Source organism: Lytechinus variegatus, chromosome 9 (assembly GCF_018143015.1).
Source record: "Lytechinus variegatus isolate NC3 chromosome 9, Lvar_3.0, whole genome shotgun sequence".
Classification (NCBI taxonomy): domain Eukaryota; kingdom Metazoa; phylum Echinodermata; class Echinoidea; order Temnopleuroida; family Toxopneustidae; genus Lytechinus; species Lytechinus variegatus.
The window spans coordinates 37911710-37935284 of NC_054748.1; the positions used below are offsets into that span (position 1 = coordinate 37911710).

Genomic DNA, 23575 nt, shown 5'->3' on the forward strand with positions numbered 1-23575 from the left:
ATCAAATTCGAATTTTCTTGAAATCCCCGCGTAAAATATGGTTTTAAAACAAGGCAAATGCCAAACGAAAATTAATGGGACCCAAAACTACATGTATAATTATCCTACATATGAGTAGACCGTGCGATGCGAGAATTAAAAAAAATATGAATAACCTTAAATCAATAAATGAGGTACAGATAGGCATACTATTTTGAAATCCTAGAATTTTTATTTGAACGTCTTCACATAATCACATTTACTACAGAGTAAAATTTCAATAATATATGCAAACAGATAATAAAGATGATAGGGGAAAGATTGGATTAAGATTTAGATTTAGATAGAGAGGGAGAGAGAGCCATACAGAACGAAACATGGGAGGAGCCCGGCGGGGGGGGGGGGAGGAGAAGCTAATGCCTCCGACACACTTTTTCGGAATTAGCAAGAATCAAGCAGAACCAGCCGGAATGAAAATGTTTCAAAATTCGAGCCACATTCGGGAGGGATCTCGAATTGATCTAAAAAGTTGTAAAAATGCCGTTTGATGACCTTAATGTTCCTCAGTGACTCGATCCTCGGTGCTGACTGACGTTGCAGCAATTACAGCTAGCGGTGCTAAATTATGCGATTCTATTCTCCCACGAATGCGATTAGAATACTTGGAATGTTATTGAAATGTCGTCAGAATATTTGGAATGCAGTCAGAGTGCTGTTGAATTGCACTTTAAATGCCGTTCGATATTTTTCCAGTTCGAATGCACCTCAAAAGTTTTGAGCAAAAAACATTCGGGCCGGACACAAGAATGGACACGAATATTTGGAATGCACTCAGAATGCAGTCAGAATTTTTAGAATGCACTTCGAACATCCAGGAATGTGCCAAGAATTTTCAATCCGACGGCATTCCGGCTCATTCCGCCTCTAGTGTGACTAGGGTATAAAGCTATATAAATATTGTATTACAATTATTAACCGAAATTGAGCGATATTGAAAGAATAACATTGACATCCGTGTAATTACTTTTGAAAGAGAGGATTATAACCAGGGGCGGCACAAAAGGGGGAGAGTAGCGGTGACGCCCTCATGTTTTTTTGGGGGGAAGAGAAAACACAATTATCATTTAAAATAATATTTGATTTGATTTGATTTTATTGTTTACTTCTGCAATTACATCATTCGTATAGAATACATTTTCCATAACATAACAAACATAGTATATTGATAATTTTTTTGGCATGAATCATAACTAAATGTACTAAAATTATCATTACAAACAAAATTGATCTCATACCAAATTAGTTAACATTTACAATTTGCAGGAGAAGGATTGTCATCATAAGCAGATTGCTTGAAAAAATGACAACCCCATGCAGGTTAAAACTCATTGATTAATATAATACATTAATACAGCAGAATCGATACACAGTACATTTTATGAAAAACAGCAGTAATCTAATTTGAGCATTGAAGATGGAGATGATAAGGATGAAGATGACGGTGAAATGGTGAAGATGAAGGTGATGGAGAGGATGATGATGGTGATGATGCTTTAATGACATATTGTTCATGTAACTGCATGAGACCTCAATTGCTACTCGATTAAGAAAAATGAAACGTCCGACTGAGAATGCCTCGCCGGTGTCAAACTATCGTGCCCCCCGCCCCCCCCCCCCCCCCCTTTACAGACATGCTAGCAGGATGGTGTCCCTTCTGCCACCCGGGGACCGTTTATTCAACATTTTTGTCTGACAAGGTTGTCAGATCTGACATCTTTCCTTGATTCTGATTGGCTGAGATGCACTGTTACTATAGCAACTGTCGGATAAAATGGGACTTGTCGTAAAACGTCCGACATGTCCTTTCATGAAACGCTCCCCCGAATGCCGTGTGAGTTTAAAAAGGAGTAAGGACGCCCTCATCAGGTGAACATTATTTTGATAAAATATCAATTTTCGTCGTAAAGGTATCACAGGTTGTCTGTTCAGGAACTCCCTGAAGTAATACAGGTAGATGTCCTTAAAAAGAATAACTTTGGTTTACTGATAACGATAATGCTGTCAAAACATGACCTTTCGGTGGTAAAAATATAGTTTAAGAATATTTTGAAATGCGTTGTAGAGAGCTTTATCACTTGGATCATTAACGTACTTAAGACGACCTCCATGGCTACATTTTTTTATTAATCAAAAGTTTTTATTCCAAATGTTTTAAAATTTGGGATTGAATTCATCCGTGCTATTTTCGAGGATGATTTCCAGAGAATAATAGTCCTATAGCTAATAAAAAAATACTGGATCAATCGGCCACCTCTATCCCTCAAAGGATGCAGCATATTATTAAAAATTCATGTACCAAAATGACAGGCTGCTGCAAGGCAAGTGATAAAGACAAATTAAAATACTTTCGGACAGGGGCCACTGAACATTTCTGAAATAGGGGACCGAGCCAAACGTAGGAGGGGGAGGGGGCTGAACATGTAAGCAATAGTAATTAGATTGGCATTTTCAAAGTTTCTTGAACATTAGAAACAACGACAATACTTTAAACATAGGTCTAATTATGTTTGACGTACATTAAATTTGCAGAGTCTTGGGTCGATTGATTGATTTTATTCGTCAAGAATATCACAAGAGATTACAATGAAATTGAAGAATACCTTGACAGGATAGCCCATGAAAGCCGAAAGGCTTATTTCCAATAGGGTCGTAGCATATCTATTTTTTTACTTGTTCTTTTTTAGGAAAAAACAAAAATTACGCCTTATCCTATTTGCTTTCATTACAGTGCAGAGAGTTTTTACATTTTTTCACCAAGAGTCTATGTGGGCTCCTCCCCCCCCCCCCATCTGGCGGCGAACGCACACACGCACACCCTCACAGACACGCTCGCACCATGGATTTGTAATAGGTCCACGCTCATACACACACACTCTCCCTCATACACACCCTGGTACACCCTAACCATTATGCCCTCACACACAGGTACACCCACACCCACAAGCACACCCACACACACCTTAATACACACCCACACATTCACTCCTCTTCCCCTCCTGCCAGCGACGTATTACAGCAAGCTCTAGGCCTCTCTGTTGGTCACTATGGGGGAAGGCCCTCGATCGGATGACTCGTGACTATAGGAAGGCGATGTTCAAAGCTCATGTCTTATTTCTAATCTCAACTTCATGTGAGAGTGCACGTGGATCTAACTCTGCTCGGAAATAAACAGTGTCAGGAAAATACTATATACCAACTTTGGAGACGAGAAAGGAATAATAGGGTAAGAGGATAACTTCTAGATATAGATAAAATCTACTAAAAGATCATATTTGAGCAATTATTGTAATATGTAATTGTGTCTATAATTTTTACCAACCTTTTGAATATTTTCCCTCTCAGTCATATTTCGAGTATAGTATTTCTGTCATCATATCGAATTTTATTATTGCTCATTAGCAATTCATTGCTGTCATTATTGCTTATATTATATGTGAGTACAAATAATAGCATACAAAAATAAATATTTTTTTTAATTATCTAAGTTTATTCCTCTTCACCCTCCTATTTCTCAGTACTCTTATAATGTTGTTGTTATCGTTCGTATTGTTTATTAGAAATGTTAACCTTGCTATCATTACCGATGTTGTTGTTATTAGTATTGTATTCATTATGATCATTTTAGTTGTTGTTGATGTTTTTGTTTTTATTGTCGTTTTATTATCATTAGTATCATCGTCATTATTTTATTGTAGGGCCTAGTTCTAACTTTCCCTAAGCATCGCAGGGCCGTCGCCAGGGGAGGTGCGGAGGGTGCGAACGCACCCCCCTTCAGAACCAAAAAAAAATAATTAAAAAAAAAAAAAAAAAAAAAAAAGACTCACAGACACCGAAACTGCATTGAGGAACAATAGGCATGTTGACCAGTATGTACTTTCTATATCCATTCTGGCCGGCGGGCTATATAACTGCATAAAATTGAGTTAATACGTTGTTTTTTGTGTTTTTGTGTTTTTTTTTCATAAAAAGCACCCCCCTAGAAAAAAGCTGGTGACGGCCCTGCATCGTCATAAAAATATACTCCCCCTCCCGCTCTCTCTCTTTCCCTCTCTGTTACTCGGCTTTTTGCCAATTTTTCACTCAAACATGAAAGAAAAAAAGAAATCATAATCACTCTATATCGAATGGGTGTGTCGCAATACAATCCTTACTTTATTATTTCAAAATACGTCAACTCAACTTATTGACGTATTACAAACGAATCTGAACATATGACGTTGCATGTCCAATTAGCAATGTTATTGTTTATAATTGGCGGTATTGGATTACCAGCGAACTCATTATAATAATGTCACGCGCTTCCTTTAACGTTGTTCTTTAATTGTTGCTCAACACTCTTGGAATATGGTCTGCGGTAAGTCCCATTTCAAACAAAGCCAATAAATACACTTGAAAGATCTGTTCACCTCTCTTCCTACTGAATTGCGAAAGTGTAAAAGTTCCCAACTTTACCGTAAAATTACAGCTAATTTTACTCGAAGAGTACAAACCACATATTTTTTATGTAAGAATTGTAGTCAATGAAATCTTCTTCTTATTTAATTCGGCCATAGAAAGTTAAAATTAAAAAAAATATATGAGTAAAGAGTACATAGACATGACAGCCATCGTGATAGTTTTCGCAATGTTTAATGATTAAACATATATTTCTGATAAAGTGATATCTTTTTATTTCATTTCAAATCATGAAAGACTCCAACCACCCAAAAGATAACTTTCGTCACTAAAACACACTTGTATAAACATAAACCTGTTTTATTCCGCAAACATTGCCTTGTGTCCTGTGGCAAAGCGCTATGTAAATCAAATAAGTATGATACGTGTTTATAGAATTAGTACAATTAGCAGCACGAATCAGCACCAATAATGTCAATAAATGTGTTAACCGACCTGTAATAAAGATTTCCTTATTTTCATATCATCACGGCGACATGGTTATAAAAAGATTAGTGAATGTGTGGTGATATAACCAGTCGGCATTAAGAAGATTGCGAAATGATTTAACCAGGGTTGGTAATTTGATAAGTACACCCATCCAGGTCATTGCAATAAACCGAATATGAGATCAGACACATACACGATTTTCTGTAATTTTCCTCGTTCTTTTTTTTTACCGTCTTTGTATTGTTTTTATAGAAAATGCATTTAATTTCGGGATTTACTTCGTAAAGAACATTAATCTAAAAAAAAAAATGGTTTGGCCTCCATTGTCCCTTCAGCCAGGGTCAGGTTTTCACCCCATAACGACTGAAACTGTCAGGGAGCTCTACAATGGGTGATTTCAAGTTCAGTGTTGACCTTTTGGTGTTGGTGTTAGGTCAATTTTTACACGATAATAACACCAAACATACAATGAAGATGGTCCCGTAAAGCCACTCACTGGTTATTGAGATGTGCAATAATGTGATCTGGATCAGTTTTACAAACTGAGAATAAGTTTTGGAGCTAGGGGAAGCAATCCAAATTTCAACACCAACACCAAGGCCAACACTGGACTTGAAATCACCCAATATTTTCATGTGGGGCGATTGAAAGTTTGACAAGGTTGAGTTTTTGATAAGTGCACTTTATTTAAACATGCGTGAATGAGCGAAATGTAAATAAAAAGTATATTTTTTAACTTGATAATTACGTTTTGCGATCAATTTGGTGTGTAGAAATCCATATAGGTTGATTGATTGCATTTATTCTTTTTCATTCCAAATTTTAACAAAAGTTATACAATGTAAAGCATAACACAAAAATATCATATACATATGATATCATATTGGTCACATTAAGGGAAATTTGAGGAAAAAAAATTGATGTTAAGTATATAAAACAATATTTTAAGTTGAAAACCCACTCCTGCAAATAAATATTGAATAAAACGGGCATCAGCCCCCTCGTAACAAGCTGTCTGTGAAATTCGAATGAAAACAGGAGAGAGGATAGACAAGAAGACTAATGGAAGAAGAAAGGGAAGGTGAGATGGAAAGAAAGTGCAATTCGAGATAGGAAGGTAGAGAGAGGGGGGGGGGGGAGAGAGTAGTGATGGAGAGAGAACGTTAGAAGCAGGAAGCAGTAATTTGCCATTTCCGAACAAGGGCACCGGTCTATATCTTAGTCCTCCCCCCCCCCCCTCCATGTAAAGATGAAGTACTATGTTTCTAGATCAAGTTGATATACCTCTTTCTCTAAAGAGAACCTCACATGTTATAACTCATGTTATATCACGTTATGACGTAGTCATGCAGGAAACCTAAGAAATACCTAGGCATTTCCGTTTGGCATTTCCCGTTTCTTAACCCGATTTACAAAGGAAAATTACAAAGCAAACCTAAACATCCCTCACTAAAAAGAGAGAAATTAGTTTTCCTTTACGTTTCGATTTAAAGTGGCTAATGCGATTTTTGCTTTCTTCTTCAAATATTGTTGAAAGAACACAAGGTAATAATAATAATAATACTTGCTTATATCGCGCTTAATACTTTGTCAGAACTCTCTAAGCGCTCTACAGTATATGCAGCATAATTACCCTGGCTTTAGCAGTGCAGCTGTTACGCGCTGCGTTACAAGGAATGAATTCCTGCCAGGTCCTCATTTACCTCACCTGGGTTGAGTGCAGCACATATAGTATATATATATAGGTATACTCTGATTTAATTTGTCTTTTTAAATAAAGTTAAACATGTTGAAAGTAAGTGAATAATCAGAGACAATATGTCTTGTAAGTACAGCTATAAAAATTATCATAACAAACAAATCTCCAAATAGTTACCGCGGCAATGAAAATATCCCAAATGTAATGGTGTTACATAAATATTTCGCAATTAATGCACAAAAAAAATCATACATTGTTTCATAGTTCTGAACGGATCCAGCATTTTCCGAAAAGGAGGGGGGCAAATTTTTTGGAGGAAAATTTTGACAAGCCCCCAAAAAAGGTTTCAAAAACAAATTAAGGATCTTTCGTACCCGAAAAAGTTTGACAAGCAAAAAAAAAAGGTCTTCAATTTCAAGGGGGGGGGGCACACCTCGGTTTTTCTTCTCAAAAGGGGTGGGGGCATATGCCCCTCGTGCCCCTCCTCTGGATCCGCGCCTGGATACAAAGTATCTTAGTTTAAAGAAACATATTATTCAGGATAAGGGAAAGGTAATCGGTTTTCAAAAAGCCACAAAATCGTTTGTACGCGTGCTCCTGTGTTCTGACTCATGAAATCTTAACAAGCCCACTTATCACATAAAATATGCATGATATACGTTTATTAGTTAAATATTAATTTGTAAGTTTTTAAAAGTTATACAGAGCCATTGTCATCAAATACGATTTATATATTTAATGACAAAACATCTGAATGGCATAAATACATTAGGTGTCATTTGGTAGATACGTGTTGGCAGATCAATTTAGGCCTAAAGTAATTTATTATACGAAACTACTTTATAAAGGGATGGTTCGGGCTGGAAATATTTATATCTTAATAAATAAAGTAAAACACACACAGCAAAATGCTGAAAATGTCATAAAAATGGATGACAAATAACGAAGGTATAGAATTTTTAATTTTATCAATATTTTGTGATAACAGTTATATGCACATCGTCATGAATATGCATAAAGACATGCCTAGAACTGTTTCACCGGAGTAATGCAAATAACTTTGTTATTTGTTATCTGATTTTGATCAAATTTTCAGCATTTTGCTATGTGAATTTTACTCTATTGATTGAGATATAAATATATCCAGCCTGGATCATCCCTTTAATCCCCACCCCCCTCCCCGAGACACACGAAGAGGGTGTCATTTTGATTGAGAGGGGCAAGAATGACGTCATATTGTTTTCTGAATGGAACGAAGGGGAGAAGAGTTACACTGTCGACTCTTCCCTTGTTTACACTCCTTTTCTTTCTCTTTCTTTTCTCTCCCTTTCCCACTTTTCTCCGTTTTTTTTTTCACAACTTGAAAATTCAAAGGGGACACCCATGCCTCCCCCGTGGCACCGCCCCCGAAGACACACGACAAATACGGGACGAATGAACCATTCATATTTTCTTTTTATTTCTCCTTACTTTACAGATGAAATGTAGACCTTCTTATCAAGAGTGAATCAAACGGACACTTTGAGAGTTTGAATACAATTTAATATACAGGTGTTTCAGCAACTGACTCAAAATGGCGTGTGGAATACATCGATATAACTACCTTGGTATTTTACCAATAGCTATGCTAGTTCTCTCTATTACGATGTTGGTTAGTGCTTACATCGTAGCCGTAACGCGTGGCGACGTCGCCTTCTTGTTCCCGTATATTAGGTAAGCTAAAGTAAAATCAGTGTCGTGATCGTCATCATCATCATCTTCATCATCACCATAATTTTTCATGCCTACATCCTTAATGTTGCATGAGTGATAGGTTTTTAAATCAGTAACTACAAGGGATAGTCACATTAAACGCTTCTTTGTTTAAGATTTCTGGAATTTTAGATGTTTTAAGAGGGTTATGGATAAGGGCACACTCTGAATGAACAACACCGAATAGAATAGAGGAATAGAAGAATAAGAAGAAAAATAAAGAGAAGAAGATGGAGAGAGAAACAGAGAGAGAGTGAGTATGTGTGTGCATGAGGGTGTGTGTGTGTGAGAGAGAGAAGGAGAGAGAGAGGGGGAGATAGAAACACAGAGAGTAAGAGTCAATAACCCCGCCGATAGGGTGGTGGTTAGCACAACATCCTAGATGTTGCCAATTTTGGCGGCACTGGGAATCGCATGAAAAAATCTTTCCTTCTATTACCTCTAATGTTTAAACTCTTGGGAGATCGTGGAGGCATGAAATCGAAAAAGAGAGTGAAAACCTTGAAAAATGTGAAAAAGTAATCAAAAACAACAATAATAATAATAATAAATAATAATGAAATAAGAAATAATAATAATAATAATATAGTGCACGCACCCACCTTGTTAGGCCCACAAGGCGCTTCAATTGCCTCGGCTATTAAAGTAATAACTACACTGTAAAAACTGTGGTGTTAAAACTGACATCAATTGGTATTAATAGAGGACCACACCCTGAGGTGTTAAAATTACACCTTAAAGATTGAACATGACACCAAAGAGTGTAAATGTAACAACAAAAGGTGTTGTAATAACACCTATAGGTGTAAAAATAACACCACCAATTTAACACCGGTGTAAAATAACTGGTGTGGTCCTCTATGTACACCGGTTAACACCACAGTTTTTGCTGTGTACCGATTTCGGTGCTAACAGCTTTTTGAGGAATTACTAGAATCTAGAAATTTAATATTCCAAATATAAGCCTATATATGAGATTTTTGGCATCGTCCTCATCCTTCTGTGCTGGGTCGTATGACTAAATTAATATTATGTCCGAAAAGTGTTTCCAATGAGAAAAGCTGCAGACAGTTTTCTGTTTTACCCCCTCCCCACCCCACCATCAAGACCCTGACGCCGTTCCCCGGCAGTCGGTAATTGCGGATTGCCATGTAGAGCTCATGTCACCAATTAACAAGGTCTCTGATGCCTGATGGTGAGGTGACAATGTCAAATTAGTGAATGACGAACAATGAATAATCTAATGAAAAGAGGTGAAACTCTGCACCCTTCACCATGTTCACATGGGACTGGGATCCCAGATCTGTCGGGTCCAACTTTGCACAGTGAGAAACTTTCATGGCCTTGTTTATGGGCTTTTATGGACAAGGGAAGTGTAACCATAAATGCCTACCCTCCCAAGTATCATGTTTTTGGGATAACACTTTTTTCTTGCACGTTCAAGAAGAAGAAGTGAACGAACTTGTAGTTCTGTTGTTATGAACTACCATCTCAGTGGACAATTTCAAGTTCTCTGTTGGTATTGATGTTAGAGGCACGTGGCACAATTTAGATTCTGGGGTTTTTTAATGACCCAAATCGCATTATTGACATCTCATCACTCAGTGACATTCGTCAGTGTACCAACTGCATCTTTTGGTGCTATGCTGACATTAAAATTGACCTAACACCAACACCAATAGGTAAACACCAATCTTCAACTCACTTATTACCGTGCGAGGGATACATACTTGAAATAATTATCACCTTTAATGACACGCTCATCTGTCTAGGAACTACTTGAATCTGACATTTGGGAAGGAAATTTGATCAAAACCTCCAAGGATTACGATGGTGTCTTTGAAAAGTTTCGTGGATTAACACAGAATCTCGTTGTAGTGAATGTCCGATAATGATAAAAATACCGTGCTCTAAACTTGACTAATATCCGGGAGAGGAAAGGCGGGAAATTGTATTGTAGATGAAAAACAAGGGGAAGGTGCAGCTGTTATGTGCTTCTAACTGTCACACCGGCACGGCAAACTGACTCCAAACAGACAAAAGCTACTAATTTATTTCCAATCACAGACGATTGGCCGCTTTGGAGTCAAGTTTGTTGGTAAAACTGTACCACGAAGCTTGTCTAAATATAGGCTACGATTGCGTAAATTTTACTTTTCGCACTGTCTTTCAGGCTATTTCCCTGAAATTTTCTTACTTTTTTTAAAATCATGTCATTTATTTGGATCATAGAAAATAATTATTGGTTTGATTAATGAAGTCTAGAGAGAGGAGGTAGCTAATTTATATCATGTTTATGCAAATCTTAATATCATCTTATGTTTCATTTTCAATAATTTTCGCATTTATAACACCCTGAACGTATCACGCTTTTATCACCAACCAAAAACTTGAATTCCGGGCTACCATGGACCTATGCTGCTACGAACTTATTCGTAGTTGAGTCCATGTCTCCCAGTTCTACACGAGTCGGAAGACATGAAGATTAAATCACTTTCACTACCTGGCGCGGTGCTTCTATTTGACCAGAAATCTGTTTTATTTGTAACTGACAAAGTTTGTGAATGATTAGGCTGATATGTACCCTGATAGTACACAGATCGACCTTCACCATCACGAAGAGGAAAGATCGTGATCTTCATGCGATCCTATCTCATCCCAAACGAATTATACTCTCTACAGATCTATTTAAAGGTTCTTTGTCGAGTTTTGACATCTAGCCTGATTAGGGGGATTTCGCTCCACGAAGCACGATGCATTCCAGAAAATAGAAAATGTATTTCTATTGCCCTTCATGACAATGAACAACCAAGAAGTCTTTGTCTAAAATTGGTGGATCAAAACCGCAGTTTCTTCCTGGACTCGGCCACTCGGGACAAACAACATTTTTGAAATTTTTCATCAGCACCGAAACGTAGGACGAAACTGCTGTTTCAGTTCACAATTTTTTCGACAAAGACCTCCAAGCTGTTCTTTGTCATCTGACGAACATTCTCAATATATTTTCTGTGTTCCTGAATTCGTTCTGCATCGCGGTGCAAAAACCCCTTATTGTAGGCGCTGATTTCACGAGATTTCAATCAATCTATAGGGGGAACAAGACAAACCTCTCCTTTAGCATGTTTAGGCTGCTGTGCAAACTTTGAAGATCGATGGGGGGAGGGTGGCAATACCTTCCCGCCCAACACACACATATTTCATTTAACATTTTTTTCAATATCCTCTCAAAACAATGTTAAACATATTACAAGAGGCTGAAGAGATCGTGTAACAGGATTACCTCCTTCGAGACTGGTAGGGGAGGGGGGGGGGGGGAGAGGGGGTATCTGTCTCAAACATTCCATACAAGCGAGAAAGCGGTTAGTAACCGAGTAACTTGAAGGATTCATTGCACAGTTTGGGTGAAAATGATGATTCGTACATTTGCAATAAAAAGTAGGACTTTGAAATAGTTCTGTACCTCCTCTACACCACGCTCCAGTTTATAGACCTCATTTCGGGATTGCCTAAATGCAGTGAAGCTATGAAAAGTAATGTCGTCACTCAACTTTCATTTAATAAGAAAACTACGGAACGTCGCAGAAACACGTGATGGTGTTTATACTATGAAGCACACAGATGAGATGAATGTTGAACTTCCTGTGAAAGGCAAGTTATCGTCGACAACACTTGCAGATTCTTTGCAAAGAAATTAGTATGACGTTTCGATGACGACGCAAGTCTCGGACTCAGTGAGCAATATTGATTACACGTATGAGGTCATATAGAGCAAATTAATCAATTATGCCCTAGACTAATTCCACGCACGTGTGCAAGTCATGTTGGATTCGGTTTGTCTTAAACAACGATGCATTCGAAGATACCCTGTAGGAAAATGTTGTTGGAAACGAAGTTTTGATTGGTCTGATGAAATAAGGATACCGCAGGGGTGCGTTAAAAGGGGGAAGGGGGCAGGGGGCAACTCCCGGGATTTTTCAAATAGTGAAAAATAATAATTCAAGTCGTTTTGTATATTGCAGGAAAATAAGGAGTATTGCCCTAACCCACACTGTCAGGACTCTCGCGTTTTCAAGCTTTGCTTTTGTGTCGACCCTTGCATCATCTTATTTATTGTGTACCAGAAAATACAACTTAAATTGTTTTCTTATTCTTGATACATTCATGATTTATATACAAAATTATTTGTTTATTATCTTGATGTCAATTTTGAATATGAATTTTTTGTCCAGACTTTGGTTTATGAAAAATATTGCAAAAACCAATAAATGAAATGAATATGAAACTAGTTTAGTAATGTAGCTGGCTTGGTTCTTATAAAACAATTTCCACTTGGGGTGGATTCCCCTGCCAAACACAAAAATACAACTCTGTCATTCAAACAGTCATATGTCTTCGACAGTCTGCGATACCTATTGTTTGGTACAGACGCCCCCGCTTGACCATTACCTGTTCGCCTTAACCCCCTCACGGGATCAAGAGATATAGACGGGTGACCCTTCCCTCATGATTCATTTCCAATCACAACAAGAGGATATCTAAGCAGTATGAAGCAGATGATTATTATCTATTCTTCACCTTGTCTGGGGTTAGAGTAGGGGGTCGTGCCCAATTTGTTAGACCAATTTGAAGTTTGTCCGATCCTAAATTACCCTATCATATTCATCCTGAAGGGTATTTTGTCTGGGTCCAGTGGGTCAATATTATCATAGAACTGTGGACTTTGAAGATGTTTCGAGCGAGGCAATTTTTTTAGGGTTTTATGGGGGGGGGGGGTATTTAACCCCCACCCACCCAACGATTCCCCATCAGCAATAGTTATATCCGATAATCCGACATTCTGGTTAGATTATCATGCTGATAGAAGTCTTATTTTACAATTGTAATATACTTTCTAATCTCTCTTTCTTTCTTTCTTTCTTTCTTTTCTTTTTCTTTCTTCTTTCTTTCTTAATTCTTTATTTCGTTTGTCCTAGTTGTTGTTTTGTTCTAGTTCTCCTCTGGATTTTATTCCACCCCCTCTTCTTCTCATGGAATGACTGTGCATTTCAATAGGACATTTTAGGCCTATATGCATGGGTGTCGATCGGTATTCTTGGTTGGGGGGGATGATTGACACAAATTTTTTGTGGATGGGGATCTTTCAACATTACCCCCACTAAAATCACAAATAAGGACATTTGGGAGTGGTTGATATGCATGGTGTTCTTGGAAATTCCTTCATTGTTGTAGTGTACTTTACTTATATATTTAAAAAAAAAATCAAATTGTGTTACAAGTGAGCCTATTCTAAACTCATGCGAAAGAAAAAAAATGACAAAAATTGTCTGGACCATGTACATAGTGATCTGTTTATTGAGCATGATGTATACACAGGGGCGTCGATCCATTTTTCAGATGGGGGGGGGGGGGCAAAATCATGAATCAACGTTCTAAAGGCGCTCTATCACACAAAACGAAGAAACTCACCCACCCACACATAGGCCTATATATATATATATATATATATAGTATATATATATGACTCATGAGAAAGAGACACATATCTCACCCTCACCAACAATGCGAGCGCGAAGCGCGAGCTGAAATTTTTTAGTATGACATGAAAACAGGAAGTTTAGGTTTCTTTGTATTAACTCACTAGAGAACGAGCTGAAATTTCTTTATATTTTGACCTGAAAGCTTGATATTCTAAGCATTTTTGGTACCAATGATTGAGATGGTTATCTAGAAGAACAATAGTTGCGAGCGCAAAGCGCGAGCTGAAAATTTTGATATTTCGATCTGGAAAAAAAGACAGATTATTGGACGCTTTTGATAAAGAACAAGATATATATCCAACAAAAGATTATTGCAAATCGAAATTTTTAGTTGCACATGCGGAATTATTGAGGATCGACGCCTCTGTGTATACAACCCGACTGGCAATATCTTTTTTCTTCCTAATGCATGATGATAAAATGCAGATTCTGACCAATTAAGACTAGCACAAATTACAAACTGTGTGGCTTCTCGTGCACCATCGGGCTAACCGTCATTCCTTAGACGATTTATCTTGCCAGCATTTTACTCCCGTTTATTTTTCCACCCTTTTGAATTAATTGATTTATTAAAATTAATTTGCCCACCACTGGTGGGATGAAACACCCTATCAACAAAAGTTGTTTTTCGTTGGGGTCCTTTTATGCCATGTGTTAAAAATATCATATAAATAAACATTTCATTCTTTTTCATCTTGAACCTCCACCCATCTGTTTAAAAGTCCTGGAAAACAATATACACAAATTGCGAGGGAAACAAACTGATTGATGGCATACTATAATCATCATGATCAATCTTTTCATTTTTTCATCATCATTATAATTTTTCTACCCTAAATTATTGGGGGGATGATAATACAGGCCATCCCCCCCACTTGAAATATTGGGGGGATATATCCCCCCCATCCCCCCGTGATCGACACCCATGCGGCTATATGTTTATGTATATCATTATGATCAGAATGTTGTATCATCTCCAAAGATGTATGTCTGCATGTCACCCGCATATATAGCCAAATAGGATACACACCACTAAATAATTTCGGTCTGGGAATTTTCTCACAATATTCGAAAAATTCCTCGACATCAATACCAATAGACATATGTACATTCAACCGTTCAATTAGTAACAATAAGTGCTGGACACCAAATTTATTTTTTCAAGTTAACGTTGAAATATTGATTGTATCTTTTAGCTTTCATCTTTAACACAACATTAATTATATTGTTTCACAATTTTTTTCTTCTGACAATGTATAATAATTCTTTGAACATAAACGATCATTAGATTCAGACAAAGAAATAACACAGACAATCAGCAATGGCAATACTCTTAAGGCAATATCAATATAGGCTACATGTATGATGGTTGGTAAGTACTTTGGAAACCTTATCCTTGTTAAATTTCTTAATTATCTACTACAAGGTAATGACCTATCATGTTAATAACACTGATCGTTATCTCACTTGTTTTCACGGGTAGATAGCATCAACCCAGAGGCAAAGTAAAATTGTTCCTCCGGTATGAGCAGGCGCGGATCCGGGGAGGGGGCACAGGGGCATGCCCCCCCCCCCTCTATGAGAAGCAAAATTAAAATTTGTAATGTAAAAATGCCATTAAAACAGAGGTGGGCCCTTTTTTCAGGTACAAAACCTTTTTTTTTGGGGGGGGGGGGGGGGGCCTGTCAAAATTTTTCTTATCCCCTTGTAAAATCCTGGATCCGCCCCTGGGTATGAGGAGGATTCGGAGATGGCGGGGGAGGGTGGGGGTGGAACTCAATGTGGAGTGGAGGGTCACGAGTGATGTTAAGGCAGAGTAGGACAGGGAGTAAAATGACAATGACAAACAAGAATAAATGGTCAGGTACGTTTGGAAATGAGGGAAGGGCCTTGCATATCGAGATATTTACCCGCGGGTGAAAAGAAAATACAAAGATCTTCTCTTCTATTGGTGAATTAAGAAATATAAAACAATAACCTTGAACGAATTGGGTAGCCACTTGAACATAATAAGCTGAAGTTCTAGTTTGAGAAATGTTACTTGTATTGGTCTGAATCGAAATCGGGTAGCCACTTGAACTATGATAAGCTGAACTTCTAGCTCCTGGCTTTAGCATAATTGCTGAACAAAAAAACAGTGGCAATTGATCTGGATGATTTGCGGAGGGGAGAGGGGGGTAGGGTTTGAGGGATGGGGCGAGAAATAGGTTGCAAAGCACATGAAGCGGGACATGAAGTAAAATATTATAAAAAAAATGTTTCTCCCGAGACGGAGGCGGCGGCGGCTTCTGGGCAATAATCGCCGGAGCATATTACCTCCCAGACCATAACGTGCCCTTCGACGCCCCCAACTAGCTTCCTTGCTGGCACGTTAAGTATATCTCAAGTCTTGTCTGGGATGGTTAGATGCCATGTCAGGATAATCCCTTCCTATCTCTCCTAGAAGGATGTTGAGGGAACACAAAACCATCCTTCCCTTGAACAAATTTTGCTTCTGGCAGATGAGGACATTTTAGCTATTTTTAAAGCCCCTTGAGTGGCTGTATAATCATCTCTCTTTGATATGTTAAGTTGTGTACATCGCTATCGGCATTAAAAAAAAAGAGTCAATTGCCCCCCCCCAAAAAAAAAAAAAATAAAAAAATAAAAAAATAAGGAAATAAAAAATGAACAGATATATAAATTGATTATTTAATCACTTCAAATCATTAGAAAATATACTAAGGACAAACAGAGAAGTGGTCCAATGTCAACATCAAAGGGTTTTTGGCGAAACAAATATGACCATCAAAAAGAGGGTGAAGGTAAAGATTTACCAACCATAAAAGCAACCCCAACAAAAATATGAAAATGGTAAGCAACCAAGGGGGGGGGGAACAACCAAAGCAACGGAAAGGGGGTCCGGGAGCCTGTTTCCAGCAGTTTTAGTGGTGGTAGTTGGAACATGTGATAGGTCCATGGTTGGAATACGGTTGTTGGATAAACTGGTTGAAAACGTTGAGGGTCATGACAAGTCGTTTATGAAAAAATGAAGAAAAAAAGATGTGACAATTTTTAGGTGACGTAATTTAAAAAAAAAATCAAATTGACAAGAGTATAAACATGTTGTTTGTACTCTTTTTCTCTTTATTCCATTTTTCTTGGTCATTTTCGTCTCCCTCTCTTCTAATACTTTTGTTTACTATTTCACTAAAAAAAAGCAGATTGAACAAAAAAATGACCCTATATTGGGTAGAAAGAGAACATGCATGTATGGCAAAAGTCATGTTTTAAGGGTGAATTTCAACGCAACATAGCGTAAAATTTACAACGTATTTGACATCATTTTACCCAGCAAACATGCATGTTCAAATTTTACACCCTTTTAGAGTGTTTGAAATATAATAGGAACTGCCGCCCCTGCCCTATCTACCACCGCCCCTGACCCCTTCAATTTTCACTCTCATAAGAAAAAGAAATGAACAAAGCACCTGACCAAGACAAGTACATCGTCTGGTCATTCTTCAACTGGACTGGACACTTGGAACGTGTAAAAGGATAATGCGTCATTTAATTAACGATTTCCACCATTGTCCTTGCAATAATCTTTGTTAATCTTTGATTCACAGTCAACCAAGAGGATTATTGATGTGTATGGATATAAGAACAACCTTTGCGACAATCTACCCCTTTTATTCCCTCTCCACCTCCTTGTAAGACACGCCCACACAGATGGGGGATTTTCCCTCCCACCGAAATGTTTAAGGCCTACTTTTATTCAAAATTTTCACAAAATATGCTTGTAGTGCATACTGACTGTAGGTCTATTTATTCCCATATTCAAGTGATGCAAAGTCTTAATTGTAAGCTCGATCGCTCCGCATTTTCGATTACAACATTTTATGTATTTTGCTCCCTAGGGAAGAAAAACCTGCATACGTCCGTGTACGACATCCCCCGTATCCTATGAATCATCGTCACAACTATAATCATGCTATCAGGGGGTTTGTTTTGCCTCCTAGCAACCCTTCCCGGTCACACCTCCATACCTACCTAATCTAAACTTTCCCTTTCTTGTATTTTGTTTTATTTTATATTTGTTCAGCATCCCTCGGGGCCAATGCAGTCTGCAGGCCCAGACCCTGATTTGAACTTTGATCAACAAGTGTGCCTCCACGCAGACTAGCACATACAACATTTGAGAGCCTTCAGTACACAAAGCATGGGTAGGCTGCAATTCAGACCCTTTAATACTCGAGTAAAGGGATTGCCCAGCAGACTAGGTCCTATGCAGGCCATCTGGAGGGGGAAGGTACTAGTGTATATGGTCGTAAGCCGCGAAGGGGGGGGGGGTAGAGGGATAGTTGCCCCCCCCCCCAAAAAAAAAAAAATGAAAACTTACATTGTTTTTACTGAAAGTTTTCAATAAAGTCACCAAAACTTCACTTTAGAAAATGCAAAATCGCCCCAATGACAAGCTAGGTCACTTTGCTCCCTCGCTTTCGAGTTTCTACAGTTTAATTTCCCCTTCCTAACCCCCCACCCCCACGGAAGAACAAAAAATGTGCATACGTCCACTCTAGTGTAGTTTGGTTGGATCATAAATAGGAAATCAACTTATGAACAGAACTATTTAGAATACCTTTTTTTCATAAAATAATTTAAGTCACGTGATTAGCACCTTTACATCACCATTTGGCATGGGTCGAGGTTCCACGGATGTAGATCGAGGGGCAAATCAAAATGCCAAATCTATGAATCATTCATCTTTTGTTAATAAGGAGGGTTGCACTTCAGTTCTGGTGTTTATTTCGGGTAGTTCGATGATTATTACATCAAACACACATTAATAGCATTATAGTCAGACAGAGTGTAATTGGGATATCACGCAATTAACCTATGAGATATATTGAAAATGAACGGTTAGTTCATGGTCAAATTAAAATGTCAAAAAGAGTAATTGTTTGCCATTTTATATGCCCTGTGACTGGTGAAAGTATGGGGCGATGAAATCTGTCAAATTTGACAGTCACGACACACTACACAGTAAAAATACTGTTAAAGATTTTATGCAACACTGGTTACTATATTATGAACCTTACAGTAGTTGTTTCACAGTTTAAACAACCATACATTGTTTATTGGACATTAAAAATGAAAGATTAAACTTTGTTGTTTGAAATTTGAAACACTTATTTAAACCGATTAAACAACTTCTGTAAGGTTCATGTATTATACAGCATTGTATAAACAATTAAAACAGTGTTTTTACTGTGCACATTGTTTGTTTTCTTTTATTTCTGCGTTCGAATGATACACGCATGAAATATATTTCCATAATATTATATACATTATAATCCATAAGAAAACACTATATTTCATAATCAAAACAACGTTTAAAAGTACTAATGTTTTATTAAAAGAAATAACTGGACCTGATTCGTGAACTCTGGAGACCGCAATTGCGAGCGGTTAATCTTGAAATTACGAACATAGATGAGCTTTCACCAAAATCATGTAATAGAAACAATATACATGTTTGTCAATTATGACTCAATCAATTAAAACGTAAATATAACGTTAACGACAAAACAAAATGGTCGCTGCATGGGCATGGACAGGCATGACCTATATTAAATAGAACAGATAATAATCAAACTTGTCAACAATTTACCTTGGAAACCGTTTACCTGGAAGCCTGGTTGCCATGGTAACATTAGCGTATTACCCTTCTCATTCGATTTATGACAGGAATGATAGGTTTGTGACATTATATGGGTATATGACGTAATGCGTTATTAATAATAATAATAATAATAATACTCAATATTTGTAACGCGCTTTTCCCAAATGGCCCAAAGCGCTCACAATTTCAATTAACATAAAAAAGATACAAACGAAAATAAGAATGACATATTAAATGAAGGCAATCGCTTAGAACAAGAGAGTTTTGAGTGACTTCTTAAAAGACTTGATTGTTGGGGATTGTCTTATTGCAAGAGGGAGCTTGTTCCATTCCATTGAGGATGCAACAGTGAATGTTCTATCTCCAGTCTGTTTTCTTTTTGTAGGATATGTTAATTGGGTCTTCAGAGGATCTAGTTCTTCTACCTGGGACATAAATTTCTAAACAATCAGACAAGTATTTTGGGGCTTGGTTATAGAGTGATTTGTATACAAGGAGTAGTAACTTAAAAATAATACGTTGTCTAATCGGGAGCCAGTGTAAATTATTTAACAGGGGTTCAGGAGGTGTGTCACGGCGGACTTCGAAAATAATACGGGCAGCCCAATTCTGGAGGTGCTGGAGACGATTAATGTGAGACAATGGTATTGAAGACAGAAGGCCATTACAAAAATCAAGACGAGAAAGGATAAGGGAGCGTATGGCATGGTTAGGCTATGGTTATTGCCATAGACCACAGTGAAAGAAAAATTAACAACTTGTATGGCGTTTTATACAAGGTATTTTGCTATGTGAACTGGTTAGCTATTCCTAAATGGTTTAAACAAAGTTTATTAAGAAATATTTTAATTCTTCGTTTCACTCTGGTGATTTACTGGTATTTCTTGTCGGATCTGGTAATTGTCAAGTCGGAGGATGCCAAGCAGATGTGGTTGGTCCACAGGTCTAAAATTGATCTGGTTTAGTGGGAGTGAAGTTTGAATAGAAAATGAAATATCAACATGAGAATATGGCCGCATCGGATGGCCTTCGATCACTTTTGACACCACCGTGCCCTGTGTTTTATAGGATTTGATTGTATTTATAGGGGCAACCAATATGCGAAATACTTGATGAATCATTCATATGACCACAGAAAGGCTTATAAAAAGTGGTTAAAGGGGAAGTTCACCCTGAAGAAAACTTTGTTGTAAGAATAGCAGAAAAATAGTAAAAAAATATTGGTGAAGGTTTGAGGAAAATCCGTTAAAGAGTAAGAAAGTTATTAGAGTTCAAAGTTTTGGATTTATGACGTCATAAACGAGCAGCTGCCCCATGTGTTATGTAATATAAAATGCATGAATTTCATATTTTGTATGGTTCCTTATGACTTAATATTGTTTTCTATTCACGATCGGATGTGAAATGATTTGTCTATTGGATATACAAAAGGTACAGCGAAAACCATTTTCAATTTTCTGAGAAAATGAAATTTCATTGATTTTTTACCATTCGCTATGTAGGGATGCTGCTCGCATATGACGTCACAAATCAAATAATTGAAATTCTAATTACTTTTGAATTATTTGATGAATTTTTCTCAAACCTTCAGCAATATTTTTTTTTTATTTTTCTGCTATTTTTACAATAAACTTTTTGTCAGGGTGAACTTCCCCTTTAAGAGTCGACCTATATACTAACTGTAGTGTCGCCGATGAATCTGGTGTGCGTGTGCGTGTGTGTAATAAGTTGCGGGTGTGGGTTGTGGGTGTGTGGTCGGAGGATTACCGCGTTACTTGAGTGCTATTTCTAAGGATCTAACAGGATAGATATTGTGAAGTAAGGAAAATAAAAATAAGCGATAAAGTTAAGAAAAGAGGGATTGGTAGGGGGAAAGGAGGAAAAACTCTGTACAGGGGACAGGAAGATATGGATGATGGTTTAGTCTTGCTCCAAGACATTGATGATAATATCCAGTTCGAAAAAGGTTAAGAAATGAAGAAATTTGTGAAAAGAATAATTACTGCCTTAATTACATAATCTCACCACCTGAATTTTTAATCCTACCATCAGAATGTTCAAGTTCTTTGTCAATTCTGGGTTGTTTTTTTTTCTTTCTTAATTTCTGGCAATTCTCTTCACTTTTATAAGTCTTTAATTTCATTGATAAAGACATTATTGAGCATAATTTCGTCTGTCACTACAGTATATACACATTATCAAACGAATGTTCACGCTATGTGGTAAATAAAATGAAATAAAAATGAATTGAATTGAATTGAAAATAAAAAAAATATATACTTTATTTACTGATATAGATTCATCGTCCTCTTAACATTTAAAAAAAATATCTTTATGTCAACTTTATTCTCTCCCGTAAAAGACATAGAAAGGTATTAAATGTAAAAATCTCTTTTCCTTCGAGTATTCGCTCATTTAGCCTAGAAATCGTTGCAAAATCAACTTTTTAGTCAGGCAGAAAATAAGACAATCATGTATAGGTTTATTTTAAATTGTTTTAAAGAATAAGTTTGTTTGGGATTTAGGTTTACTTTTAACATCCAACATTCATAATTATTTCAAGTCTCAAGAGGAAATGTGAGTGGGAGATTACGTTGGGGTAAAGGACATTCTTTGGGGAGAAATGTCAAGGCATGTTGACAAATTGACGGATACGCGATAATGAGAAGCAAGGAGTTTCAAATTCAAACCGTGGTAATGAACTGAGGAGTTGGACAAAGTTAAAGGACAACAAGTCCACCAATTTGAATAAAAAGAGAAAAATCCAACAAGCATAACACTGACAATTTCATCAAAATCTGATGTAAACTAAGAAAGTTATGACATGTTAAAGTTTCGCTTTGTTTCACAAAACAATTATATGCACATCCTGGCCCACTTATGGTGGGCGTTTCATAAAGCTGTTCGTAAGTGTAAGAGCGACTTTAAGAACGACTGGTGATCCTTTCTTGTGTTAAATGGTATCTTCATTGGCAAAGAAATGTTCACCGGTCATTTTTAAAGTCGCTCTTAACTTACGAACAGATTTATGAAACGGCCGCCTGGGCATTGAGGCATGGTCTAACACAGCGATGCTATATATCTGGCATCACTACGACAGGTAGATTTTAAGCAAAAACACGAGCATAAAAAGTACAAAAATGCAACCATAAAAAGTACAAAAATGCAACCATAAAAAGTGAAAAAATACAAGAGCATAAAAATAACAAAATAGATAAAAATATTCCTTAAATTTTCCTGTTCTATGTAGTACCTTAGTTTTGTAGTTTTTATGTCTAGGCCCTTGAGACCAATAATGTCAAAGGAGCTCTCTCACTTTCACAATAGTTGAGCAGATATCAGCAGAAGGTGGGTCAGTGACCATTTTGACGCCCAATATATTTTCCCAGGGATCTAGAAACGGAGGGGAATGTTTCCTCGGAAGTCAACCATCTATTGGCGTACTTAGAAGAGAGAGGGACAGAGAGAGTACAACAACAACAATAAAAACAGCCCCCGGCATGCGCGAATTTGTCCCCTTTTCAACATCTGGGCTAGCACTAAAATCACACCCTTCTATATTTTGACTCCAATTGCTCCCCTGGTTGCTTGACAATATAAACTTTATCATTATTATTTTTTTTTGGGGGGGGAGTACTTTTTGTACTTTTTTTGTTGAAAAATTGAAAGTGGCGCCCTGGCCATGTGCTCACTTGCACCCCTATAGATATACAAGTAGTATGATTTAAATTACTAATACCGCCCCTTTAGTAATAACTAAAATTTATTTGTATTTATTTTAATGTGAATACCGCTTTTAGCTCCAAACTTAAGTAAATACCATATTGGGTATACTAAAGGATCCAATATTCAGATCGCAATAATACTTGTCAATTCGATTCAATGAATTTATTTATTATATATCTTTTTGGAGTAATTGATTCTAAGATAGTCAACTAAAAGTAATTTGAAATAAGTTAAGGAACAAGGATATGTGAATTTGGTTGGGGTGGTTTTTGT

General features: G+C 37.2%; 1 protein-coding gene across 1 annotated transcript in view; it reads left to right on the forward strand.

Moving 5' to 3' along the window:
- The first annotated feature begins 2873 nt into the window (after positions 1 to 2873).
- LOC121420953 (DNA damage-regulated autophagy modulator protein 1-like) overlaps positions 2874 to 23575 on the forward strand; it is a 47998-nt gene continuing 27296 nt past the window's right edge. Inside the window, exons 1-2 of the mRNA XM_041615512.1 lie at positions 2874 to 3262; positions 8100 to 8335. Of these exons, the coding sequence (XP_041471446.1) occupies positions 8196 to 8335 (140 nt within the window). The 5' untranslated portion in view covers positions 2874 to 3262; positions 8100 to 8195. The remainder of the gene's footprint in view (positions 3263 to 8099; positions 8336 to 23575) is intronic.